This window comes from Calypte anna, chromosome 3 (genome assembly GCF_003957555.1).
Source record: "Calypte anna isolate BGI_N300 chromosome 3, bCalAnn1_v1.p, whole genome shotgun sequence".
NCBI classification, from domain to species: domain Eukaryota; kingdom Metazoa; phylum Chordata; class Aves; order Apodiformes; family Trochilidae; genus Calypte; species Calypte anna.
In genome coordinates, this window is record NC_044246.1 from 75,018,297 (window position 1) to 75,031,218 (window position 12,922).

The window sequence follows — 12,922 nt, forward strand, 5'->3', positions numbered from 1 at the left end:
TCCATTAATTAATTATAGGGGAATTGTATTACTGCATGAACATGCTGGAAAAAAATACTTGCTAACAAAGATTTTATTGATGATCACAAAATATACATAGGTCCTTCCTCCCCAGGGATTATTCATTTGTCCTTCTCAGGTGCAGAAAGTAGAACTCCAACAGAGCTGGGACTGACTGAACAGAGGTTGTGTGTGGTTGGGGTTACTGGTTAGTTTTGGAGGGTAAACTAAACAGTTCTTGGAGCATTTCCTATTTATGAATTCTGAAAAGAAAAGTTAAGGGAAACTGACATAATGTTATACAAGATTTAAGGGGTGAAAGAAACATATTTTTTCTCATTAATTAGGAGGGGGTTTTAGCCTTTGAAAATAATACTACTGTAGAGAAACATCTCTTTTTAGGTAAGATTTCCAGCTTGCTTATTTTTCCTATTCAACTTTTACCATTTAAAGCTAATAGCAGCAGAACACATGGCTGATGTTTCACTGACCAATTGTGAAGAATTATTTTGCATCCCTGGTTTACTGATGGTGCTGCATGATATTCAGGAATTGTCTAACAGAAGAGATTGAATTGTCTTCTCTGCACAGCAGCAGTTGAAAGATTGCGTGTTTTTGTTTCAGTAAACTTTGTCAGCGTTTCCTTAATTATAGGAACAAGTTGGAACTGGATGGATCAGATTTATGAGTGCAAAATAGATTAATTCCATATGTAAGTAGTGTTCATTGGCAGGAATCATCTGCATTTGTTCCTGAGTTTTGTGTTTACTTCTTCCACTCAGGGAAGACCTGTGCAGCATTTAGGACAACACAAGTATTTGTAATGTCTATGGTATTGGTGAGCTACACAAGCAATGCTTGCAGATACAATAGGAGAAAAACAATAATTAGGTATATTAGCTAGGTATCCTTAGTAGCAATGTTCCAGTTAACCAGAACAGAGTGTTACAGGATAAAGCCAGTCTGGGGCTTTAAGGAGAGGTAATGAAAACAGGAAGCTTTCACCTCAAGAGGAACTTGAGGCAGGAAAGGGCATGAAAAGGAGGTATGATAGCAAGAGAAGAGAACAAATGATAAATTAGCTGTGCATATTTAACTGCCCTCAGTTAAGAGTTCAAGAAGCTGTTTTGTGAAAATGAAAAGCAATAGATTTAGAGCCAGGGAAAAAAAAAACAGTGGGGTTTTAAACATTTGGTAGAGCTAACCTGTGGAACATGTCATTACAGAGTGCTGTGATCTTAGCAGGACTTGAAAGAAAGAAGAAACAGTTATCCATATAAAGAGAAATCTTTTTTATAGACATGCATGAAAGCTTTCACTTGGCTACCAGCTAGTAGGAAGAAACTCCCCTCAACAGATATCTTAATTGGTCAGTAGAAAGAGCCGTATTTTCCTTTTGATGCTCATTATGTCCATACAAAGCTACTTCAAAGAAGTTCTTTTTGCTCAGGTGCCAGAGAGCTGGTGCATCACAGGAAATGGATGGTGCCTCTTCCTTCCTTTGGGGGAAGGCGAGACAAAAAAAGATGAAAGAAATTAGCCAGCACATCCAAAGGAGAGCTGAGTGCTCTCTCTATCCATGCCATTGAGACAGGACAGGCATGTCTGGCGTTATTTGTTAGTTGTGTGTGGGAACAAGCCAATGTTTGCTTGGGTTTTTTTATTTTTTTCCTACCAGCCACCTCATGGTAGTAGAACTCAACCTGTGGGGCAGGTTTGCAATAAGAATAATCATGAGGATTGATTTTGCTGTAAGATTTTGCATTCTTTTCTGTCATAGTGCTGCATGTAACTTGGGATCATAATGAGAACATGGTGCATGAGAATTGCATTAGGAAGAACTAAACTTTTCATTCTCAGTATTCTGTAATGACAGTAAATAAGTATTTGACAGTGTCACTGGAAAGTTAAGTCCTCTGAATTATGGTAACTTTTATAAATGGGCCCTTTGCATGCTTTTTTATACCTTTCATTGGTAACTAATCAGTCTTGAAAGATTAATATCTTCACCTGCAGATAAACAAAATTTCTTCTCTCAGGCTAACATTAGGTAAACATTTTATTTTGCTTCTCTGAAGTGTACTACAGTATTAAATGGGTTCCTCTGCATTTTACACTACTGGAAAAAAACCCAAACAAATAGTATGTTTTATTTTCTGTTTTTAATTACTTATTGTTTCTAAAGTTTTCCAGGTATTAGGCTATCTTCTGATCAACTATAGTAATTATTGATGGGATGATTTTGGAGAGGATTTTTATAAGACAGTAAAGGCGTGGCAGTTCTGTGCTGTATGATTCAATGTCTCTAATATTGTATCCCAGTTTTGCTTTTGAGGAATAGCTTCATTTCCCTCAAATGAATATATATGGTAGGAATTAAAAGTATTAATGTTTAGACCACTGTTTTTTGTGGGTTTTTTAAATTATTACATAGTTTTAATTATTAAAACATTCTAGAAGTATTTGTTTAACCAACAGTCAATCAATTATAACTGGTCTCCAGATGAGTAACGAGAGGCTAAATAAGTAGTGTGCGTATCCATGTCACAGTTGTCCTTCACCACTTATGGCCATTAGCAGGAGTTCAACCTGTTCTGTCATTATCCTGCTGACACTGTACAACAGGTTGTATCACATTGGCACTGGCTTCCATATGTCAGCACATCTGTGAGTGGTCAACTCAACCAACCATCTTCAAGTCCCCTACTTTTTTTGCCAAGGATCTTGCTTGAAGCGTATTTTCAAGGAGATGAGAGTGCACATCTTTTAGATGTCAGATTTCTGTGTATCAGCATGGATTAATTCCCTTTTTCTCCCCTCTATTACTGGTTTATAAGTGTAGAAAGTTTCCAGTAAATGCATTGTGTGATGTGAAATTCCCTCCCTCCTGTTTTTTTTCTTTTATTGCTTCCCCTGAAAACAAATGCACTTACCTTAAATGTTTTTTCACTGAACACCATATACTTAGAATTTTATGCAAAATTACATAGCGTGCTACCTAGTACATGAATTACAGGCTAACTATATGTTAAGTAGTGTTAACAATCACAGAATTTGTCAGTCATACAAGCACAGATAAGCATAATATTTTCCTTGTAGATGCACTATGTTCAAGTAAGATGAAAAACTGAGAGGAAACAGAAAACTGCTATGTTTTGAGTTAATTTTTTCCTCTGTTTGTTTGAACTGATAAAACGGGGTGGAACACATGGGGAAACTATTTTCCCTTGAAGTACCATTTAATAAATTAGTTTCCATCTGAATTGGTTATTGTATGTTTATCAGTGGGGGGTTACCCTGCAAACCATAAGCAGCAGTAATGATTGGTACATGTGGGGCTTTCTTCAATGTGCATTGGAGGTGTAGCTCTTGAGGTGTGTCTGCAATGAAAAATACCTCCTGTAGCAGTGCTGGGGTTCTTGCTTGCTTCTTTGTCATGTCATTATTAATTTTTTGTTCTTTTTCCTATAACGTCTCTTACAGCAGCCCTACTTCTGTGAACAAAAAAAAAAAAGAAAAAAAGAAAAAAAATAGTATACCTATTGTTACCAAGATCCAGGTTGTGTAAAGGCAAGAGTTTGTTTTTGTTGGTTTACACTGGAGCTAATATGCATATATTGGAGGAGATAGGCTGAATATACTCGTTGATTCTCACTGTCTCAGGAAGACAAGAAATTTCTCTTAAAACTGTAGATACTACTGTGGCTAACTCACTAAGTTTCTCAGAATTTAACTGATTTTGGTAGTTTAAAAGAAAAAAAAAGGTTATTTCTTTTCTTACAAAAAAAAAAAAAGATTCTTGGCCACTCAGTGAAAGAAGCCATGAGAAGCTTGTTTAGCAAATTGAAAAGTAAAAATGTTTGTTCACTTTCCTGTAAAAACATGCATGCACGTAAGTATTTTTTGTTTTGATTTTAAGGTATTTTGAGTGTTCTATTTGTTCCAAAATAAAGGCCTAGTTTTCAAAATACATTTGGTCTTTATAATAAATTTGAAATAAATAATTTGAAATAAAACAAAAATATATTAATAGAGGCAAAACCCTGCATTTTTTATAATACTAGACAGAAGAATATTTCAAGTTTGAATTTATTGATTTTTTTTTTAACTTGAAATTATTTTTTAGGTTGACTTGCACATGTGAAAAGAAACCAAAAACAAAACTCAAATCCAATTAACTTTAGGAAGAATGCTAAGAAAAATTTACCCATTGTACTCATTACTGATGTTATAGTAAGCCTCAAAATTGATCAGCATCATGAAATAATTTTAAACTAGAGATATAATGCTGGCTTCATCTCAAAAAGTTGGTACAAAGTATGAAGGGGAAAGTATCATATTTGTAAATGTGAACATGTTTTTCGTATGCAAGTCCAGATTTAGTCCACTTAATTTTAGGAGCTGACCTTAGATGCCTCATCACCTTAGATCTTTCTCCAGTTACATCCCAAAATGCCTCCAGTGAGCAGTTCAGAACTGAGATCCTTGTATCACTGTCCTGCCTCTAGCCCAGGGCTTCTGTGCCCCAACTTGGCATCTCAACCTCTTCCCCAGGTTCTGCTGTTGTAGGCACACTGCATGTCTGATGTGCTTTCTGTGTGCCTTTAAATTCTCTTATTCATGAGCACAAACTTCCAAGGCAAACCTGAGCAGCTTTAGCGTGGAAGTGGGAAAGAAACTTCACCTTCAGGAACCCTAGGATAGCTGAAGAACGTGGCTGGGAAAGTAAAATCTTTGTGCCTGGAGAAAATACTGAGATGTGTTTACAGCCCAGTGCACTGGTTGGGCAGAACATGCAGTCTGAGGCTGAAAATTATAACTGGCTGAACATGCATTGAATAAAATTGAGTACCCAAGTGAATGGTTGGTTTTTCTGGTTGCTCTGCCAGTTTGATAAAATTCCTGTTGGAGCTCTGCTCAGCCAGTTTTCTCCTGTGCTAGGTTTTGGAAGGGTGCATAGGGTTATGCCTGTATGTGCCCTTCTCTTTAGAGAGAGTCACAGCTGCAATTTGGTGGCATTACTAGATGTGCTAAAAGACACCCTTTCAAACCCCATTTTAGATTAATTGGTCCAAGATCTAAAGGGTAACTTGCTGGAAAGACAGGCATGATTTGTCCAGTGAATTACAGGTAATGTGAGTAGAGAGATGTTAATAGTGAATATTTACGTGGTCTCTTTTGGAGCTGTAAGAAGCTATATATCCAAATGGATTAAGAGAAGCCTTCTAGCTATGGTTATCTTAGTAAGGATAACACCTTGAGGATCTATCCAGCTATTCTTAAGTGTATTTTGTAATAATCTGTGTAATCTGTGCCTGCAAAATATGGTATTTGGAATATCTTTAGGTGCTTCAAATAATAAAAGGAATCTACAAGTTCTGAATAGCAGTGGTTGAGACTACTGAGTGGCTGTCTTAGGAACAGAGGCAATATTACCCCTTCCAGTTGGCTAAAGCATCACTGGTGATGATACAGTCTTAAACAGATATTGTTCCTCTTTTGGCTTATGAGGTCCATGCAGATGCTGCTGGTGGCCTAAAAAGGATAAAAAAAAAGAATTGCCTTTCGATTGGAGCCTTTGGTTTTTGTTAGTCCTGCGTAGTGAAGTGCCATGACACAAACTCAGCCAGTGCCAGTGTCCTTTCTGCATCCCTGGGCTGGCTCTCAAGCTGTCTGGTCTCAGCTGGTGCTATGGCCAGACATCACAGAGGAGGTGGACAGATTGAAGGACAGGACAAGGGCAACACCAGATGTGTGTTTTCTAAGGCATGTGGACCCTTTCCTTTGAAACTGTCAGTTTTTAGAGATGAAAAGTTTGGTAGTACGCAGATTTTATTTATTTTTTTTTTTTAAGAGCTGTCTTTAGAAATTTAGATCTTTGTTTAACCCGGGTAGCCAGTATATGTTACTTTAGAAGGTGAGCTGGTAGTTTAAGAATTTCAGACAGTCCTTCAGTATCAGCCATCCACAAAGTGACGATGTTATTATTTATGCAGAAATAATATAATTTTTCAGTTGCAGCTGTAATGCTTTTTAGCTGGTGGGGATCTCAAAAAGAAAACAAAAAGCTTATCCTTCATTCAACCTACTTGTAAAAAGGAAGGCTGTGACCCATGATTTTGTAAGAAATGCTTATCACTTGCCTCACAAACAATATCACAGCTGGAGAGCTGCAACCTCATAGCTTTCTCCTTCAGGTCACTTCACATACTTAGCCCAAGATGATGCTTGTTGCCTGCCGTTCTGGAGATGGCCAGGGAAATTCCATGGGATTCTGCTATGCAGAAACCAATTCCGGTGGGCTTGGGGCTGCCCTATCTGCCATCCCTGCTTATGGATGCAGTGTGGGAATGAGACTTTAGAAGATTTTACAAAGTGTTATAAATTTTGGATGGGAAAGACCACACTTTCCCCATCTTCTAAACCTTACTAGCTTGAGAAAAAAAAGCACTGTATCAGGATTTTTTTTTCAATGCTGTTTAGATTTTTAAATTAAATGAGTGGTGATAAGAAATGTAGCGGTATTAAATCACAGATTTGATTTAATTTAACAGTTGTCCAGATAACTTGGTTTTGGTGCGCTCGAGAATTGCAAAAAAGCTAAAAGTTGTAATGATTCTGTATTCAACATGCAGTGGGAGCAAAATACTTGACATGCTTCATTGTTTTGGTGGGTACGAAAGGCTAAGAAAGGTCAAGACTTGTGCAATTTGGACCTCTGTCATCTCAGATTTTTTTCTGTCAAAACCAGTTGGTTATAAAATTTCCATTAGCAGCTCAGGGGTGGGCAGGGTTCAGGCAATGTGTACCCTGTTTGTTACCTGCCTTTGCAAACCTGATAGTTTTTGGAATCTGGATTCACATATATTGTTTCAATCAAAACAACTGTGAGGAGGTTGTCTCATTGGTTTTGGGCTCCTTTATTTTAGGTATGAAGCTGTGTTTTATTTGCTTCTGGGAATACTATGTTTTAGTATGAATTTCTCTTGCATGATGTATTACAGTTTGTTAGACTGTAGAATGGGATTTGGGATATGGGTATTTTGTGAGTTGATAATTCATGGTGCTAAAAGGTCCTCAAGACTTCTGTGAAGCAAATGTAAGAATAACTTTTGTGTAGTGACAGAAGAGTTAAGTCTTCCTATCCAAAAAAACCCAACCACAAACCCTGGCTTTTCTGGTTAAAGATGCTCTTAAAGAGTTCATAGGCTTAAAGTACCTATTGTCAATATACATAATATTAGTTGAAGAAGTTTAGGATGAATAAAGGAGTAATTGAATGCAGTGCAAATTACATATATTAGGGTACATATATCAGGAAGTCAGACTATTATAATTTTCTCTTATGTTTTCTTAGTAGCAGCTAAAATTAATTTGATGTGTGATGTTTACCATCTTAGTCATTAACTGTTCACTCGGATCACTGAGCTGCAGATTAATGGATCAATTAACTGTGGAGCCTTTTGGAAAAGATGGTTTAACATACTTTAGTTTAAGAACTCAGGAAATACTCATTTGAATTCTGATCCATGTTTTCTGTTTTTTTAATGCATAGGATTGTGACTTCCCTTTCATTTCAAGATTGTATTTTTCCAGTTCAGATTTTAGTGTGGTTTCTGGTTTACTATGCATTGACAGTTTTACGCACATGTGAGATCTCCCTTTGAGAGGGAGAAGGATAACAAGGGAGGTTAAGCACTTTTTTCTCTCTTTTCTGTGACATTGGGACTGTTTGGTGATACAGAAGTCAGAAGAGTGCTGCTAGCATGGATGAAACTCTTAATATCAAAGTGGTATTTTAGTCAAGCCATCCCCAATAGGGTCAAGATGCTGCCCAGATGAAAGTGCTGCCTTGTTGGTGTAATTAACAGCACACCAGGAGCTCCCCTCAGCCCCAATAGGTCCAGCAGGGATTGCACCCACTCGTACCCCTGGCATCCAACAGGAGTCTGGTGTAGTCTCATTATGAACCTCCAGATGTAAACTTAAATTTCCTTACTGCTTCTTTCCTAGGGCTCCTCGGTTTAAGGGGTTCCAGCAGCAGGACAGCCAAGAGCTTCTGCACTATCTGTTGGATGCCATGAGGATTGAAGAAACAAAGGTAATATCTTTGTGTGTGTTTTTAAAGAACTTACTTGGAAATCACTAGTCACTGCTTCCATGTTCTTCGCATTCACGGTGTTTTAAAGATGTACTTAGTGGAGAAGGGCTGGCTGGTTATGTTATCTTGATAAAAATAATTACTTTTTGAAAGAGGATTTAATTATGTTCATATTGATATGTTAATATCTGTGATTGGAATAAAAGTTAGTTGTAGAAAGAGTATGGTAAGTAGATCATTATAGCTTTAGGATTCTGAATTGTTTGCCTTTATTAAAAAAAGTTACAAGAGAAGGAGGAGTCTGAGGAGTCAGGAAACAGAACTTTTGATCTAGCTAGCAAAGTGAATTTTAAAGCTTTGGAACAGAAATTTGAAGCTTCTAATTGTGGGCCTGCCTGTAATTTTCATTGAAATCTAGTTCAGTTAAAAAAAAAAAAAAGGACAAAAATAAATCTTGCAGTTTCTTGTATCTTTTGAAAGTGTGAAGAACTACTTGTTTGATAAATAAGGCACCGCTTTTCATTATTTAAAGTCTATGTCAGAGAATGCTAAGTTATATTAGAAATGTCCCTGTGTGTTTTTTGTCATGGTTCTTTTCTTTTGTGATTTCTGCCTCCTGCATTGCTTGAATACAAGAAAGTGTGTCTTCTTGCTTGAACTAGTTTGACCATTTAAAATTACATGTCTGACTTAGTCTTGGACTCTTCTTTTTAGGTGATATTTTGCTAAATAAGTCTCATCAAAAGGAGGTCCTTAAATCTCATCCTGACCAGTGTACTTTCTCTTCCCTCTCATTTAGTAATGTGATAAATGTCATGATCCTGAGCTGAATTGAGTATGAGATATAAATATGTGTCTAAGCCCAGTTCTTGGCACAGTAGTAGTGCTAAACAAATCCCTGTCCAACCAGAATATTAATATATATTGGTCTTGTCAACAGAACACTTGATCATAAGCAGAAATGAACAACAGGCAGAAACAGCTAAACCTGGGCTTTGTCACTGCTACAAAGTGAGGTGTTAAATAGGCCATGCAACACAAGCAGCTTACCTCAGTTAAGAAACAGTTGTGTTTTTGCAGTAGAGGGAAACTTTATTTTGTTGCTTGTTATTTTCATGTCCTAAAGCATGGAGAATATAATTTGCTTTAATTTGCTTCACAAATGAGGATTCACTAAAAACTAAGCAGCTTCTCTAGAGGGTGATGGCACTTTCCCCTCAAGTCAATCTCCCGCTTTACCGTGAATGTGCTGTAATCATAACCTGCATTTAGATTTGCCTTTTGGATTGTTTATGAGTAGAGAGCAGTGACAACTACTGTAGCTATCACAGAAGAGTCATGGAAGATGGTGAGAATGTAAAGTGATGTTTGGGCAGTATTTCTTTCTGCTGCCCCATCCCCAGGCAGGGATGTTGGTCACTCCCTGGCCTGCAGTGACATCCCTCTGCTGCCCTCATAGTCCATTACTGCAAATATGTCTCTATCATCTTGAAAAAATATTTACATATTCCATGTTTTGGGTTTGTAGATGGCATGACAAAAGGTGAATGTCATGCTGGTGGTGAGCCAGGCCCTGTGGCCTTCCCACTGTGCAGTCTCTGTCTGGGGACAGCCTTCCTGCAGCAACTTGTCTGCCACCATAATCCTGGATCAAGGGTTACAGCCACTCTCCTCTCTCTTCCACACTGCTTTTAAACTTTACTCTTTGAAGAGGGGAAGAGCCCTGCTGAAAGGACGGCAGGCTGCTTCGCCATCCACCTGCAAGAGAGCTGAACGTGGCCATCCCTGCTTCCCTATCCCTACCAGGATTAATCGTTTTTAAAACCTAAGAGTTTTGCTGAGAAATACGTGAGATAAACAGAACACAGTGTTAGTGACAGGAACTAACAGAAAATCACATTACACTTTTGTCTCTTCTCCATGGTTTTGTATCTGACAGGAAGGTTAAACTTAACTATCCCTGTTAAAAAAACGTTAGAAAGCGTGTATTGACACCAGTGGATTTTTAAGATAAAAGCTTATTGATAGGATAATAAAGATGACATAGTGTCTGCCCGTTTCTAGCGATGTGGGACGGAGATGGTTTCACACCCAGGCCTGAAGTGGCTGAACCCTGCTGCTAATTGATTAATGTCTGCTGCCATTGTCCACAGCACCCTGCCCATTCAAAGACTATGTCTTTCTTTGACCTAAATAAATGGTTCAACGCACTAATCTCAACAAAAGGGTTGCTTATGGCCCTAAACCCATTTATGGTGCTCAACTTCATGAATTACCTATTGATTAGTCCTTTTAGTATATTGTTGGCTTTAAGATGAACAAAGCTGAGCTCGGGGCAGCGGGAGTTAATTCACAAGCCAGGTCACATACTCATGAGGTAGGAGTATGACTTGGTCTGATGGGTGCCTGAACTGGAAACTGAGCCTCTGATGCTGTCTGTCCTCACAACACTTCTGAAATACATGGCTGGAAAGTGTTATTTGCTGTCTGCAAATGAGAGTTATTTATTATTCTTTTCCCATTAGGACACAGGTTTTGAGTTACTTGCAGAAGGTGGTATCACTGTTTGTCTCTAGAATGGAGCTTTGTGTGTGACTTCAGTGACACATCACTGTAAATGTGAGAGTCTTGTACTTGGTACTAGGACTCGTGGATTAGGGAGCCACCACATCTGATAGGAAAAAAGGGAACATGAGTTGAGCAGGCTTCAGTGTTCCCTGGCCACTGGCCTCCTGCAGCCTCCAGCTTCCCTCTGTGTCAGAGTTTGGGCTGAGCTGCCTTTTCATAGATTCAGAGAAATTTTTTGGTTGGAAAAGACCTTTATTTGTACCTGGCCGGGCAGTTCTGCTGCCAGGGTGTGTCTCTCAGAAATACAGTGACTCCTTATTCTAGGGCAGCTGAGAAATAGAGGAAAAGCACCCCAGATTTTGGGGCACAGCTGCATCTACCTCTATGTATGTTCCTTCTGATTCTTCTTTAAATAATGTAGGTTTTAGGATTCTTTTAGCAAATGTTGATAATGTTTATATGCATTCATAAGAACTTTTGTATCTCTCCTAAGGTTTTCTAACATAACTTTTGAAACTTAAAGTAATAAGTGCCCCAATACAGTCATTGTTGTCTAGCTAAGATACTTCGCTGCCTTTAAGTATTTTGTAACCTAGTAAGTCGGTAATAATCAGTTTTTCTTCAGCATTTCCCCTCCCCCACCAGTGGAATAAAAAAAAAGAATTTGTAAACTGAAAAGATTAGTTTCTTAATAAAACCTCAGGTTCACTACAATGGTTCTCTTTATAAGGGGAGGAAATTTTTGGATTAAGTCCATTTAAGTTCATGCAGCTTCGCCACTGTTAGTGATCAACTGTACTTTTAATATTTTAAATTATTCTCACTTTATGGAAATACGAGTAGATAAAATCTAATAATATATTCATAGTTTTCAGAATGTTTTAATTTAAAATGCTTTCTAAATGTTTTTTTCTTTTAATTACAGCGTATACAAACTGGTATATTAAAAGCATTTAATAATCCAACTACGAAGACAGCAGATGAAGAAACTAGAAGAAAAGTCAAAGGTATGCAACTCCTTATTGAATGGTTTTAAAAATGCACAAGTTTTTCAATACCATTTTTCTCAAAACTGACTGTTGCAAACAGTCCCAAAGACTTTTATTATGTATTATTCTACTGCCACCTAGTGTGTATCAAAAGGGTAGAGAGCATAGTATGTGCTTACATCTTTGTGTCCGGGGTAAAGTCATCTACTTTATTAATAATGCTTCTTGTAATAATAGGTAGAATTTCATTTGTTTTCTAAAAGAGTTTGATACATCTTCAAGTTTGTTATATAGCCACAATTACTGTATCACTCAGAAAGGCCACTTCCATAAATAAGACTGATTTCTGTCAGCTGACTGATACTGTGAGTTTTGATTATAAACCTAAGCTGTTTCAAAAGAAGGCATGTTTTTTCAAACCAACAGTTTTTAAATTATTTTATGCAAAAGTTCTAATTTGGGGGATTTTTTTAAAATTAGATTTTAATTAAAGTCTTAATAATGGTTGAGATGCTTTATGCCTTCCCATATCTGCAAGTTAACGCATAGAGATGTATTATTAGAACAGGCTTTTGTCTTGCTTTTTACAGTTTTTACAGTAGTTTCAGAAACCATTTAGAAAGGTGACAAGCTGTCTGTTACATTAGTGTCTTTGTCAAGGCCCTACAACATTATGTATTCAAAAGAAATCTGAGATTTTTATTTAAAAGTCTTCTTGAGAGATAGGATATTATTATTCTGTTACAGTAACTGGGGAAGGGAAAGAAAAAAAGGGAATTGTATCACTGAAATATTTTTAAATATTGAGATAGCACAGTATAAGATGTATTAGTTATTGCATTGTGCTCAAAATGTTTTTAATATGCTTAAAATTGTGATTTTGCAATAAATTTTAGAATTTTGTTGTACTTATAGTGTGGCATTGGATCTGTTTTTCACATTTAAAAAAAGGCAATGTTTTTTCAGCATATGGAAGAGAGGGTGTGAAGATGAACTTCATAGATAGGATCTTTGTTGGTGAATTGACTAGCACTGTCATGTGTGAGGAATGTGAAAATGTAGGTATTCTGGAATTTGGTTTGATGTGGAATAGATCACATACTGGTTTGATTGCATTGTCTTGAAAGTATAAAATTGTACTGCCAATTTTATACTTGTTTGTTTGTCTGTAGAAACAAGACTTTACTGATAGTTTCTCATTTAAAAATACTTATTCCTTTTTAAAGCATTATCCTCTCAAAACTAAGAAGAGGTGTTCTTTGAA

The 12,922-nt window shown here is 37.1% G+C and overlaps 1 protein-coding gene across 1 annotated transcript in view; it reads left to right on the top strand.

Annotated features, from left to right (window-relative positions):
* The window catches only part of USP45 (ubiquitin specific peptidase 45), a 53,453-nt gene that overhangs the window by 30,505 nt on the left and 10,026 nt on the right, over window positions 1-12,922 (top strand). Inside the window, exons 9-11 of the mRNA XM_030447146.1 lie at window positions 8,014-8,101; window positions 11,595-11,676; window positions 12,625-12,716. Coding sequence (XP_030303006.1) covers window positions 8,014-8,101; window positions 11,595-11,676; window positions 12,625-12,716 — 262 coding nt within the window. The remainder of the gene's footprint in view (window positions 1-8,013; window positions 8,102-11,594; window positions 11,677-12,624; window positions 12,717-12,922) is intronic.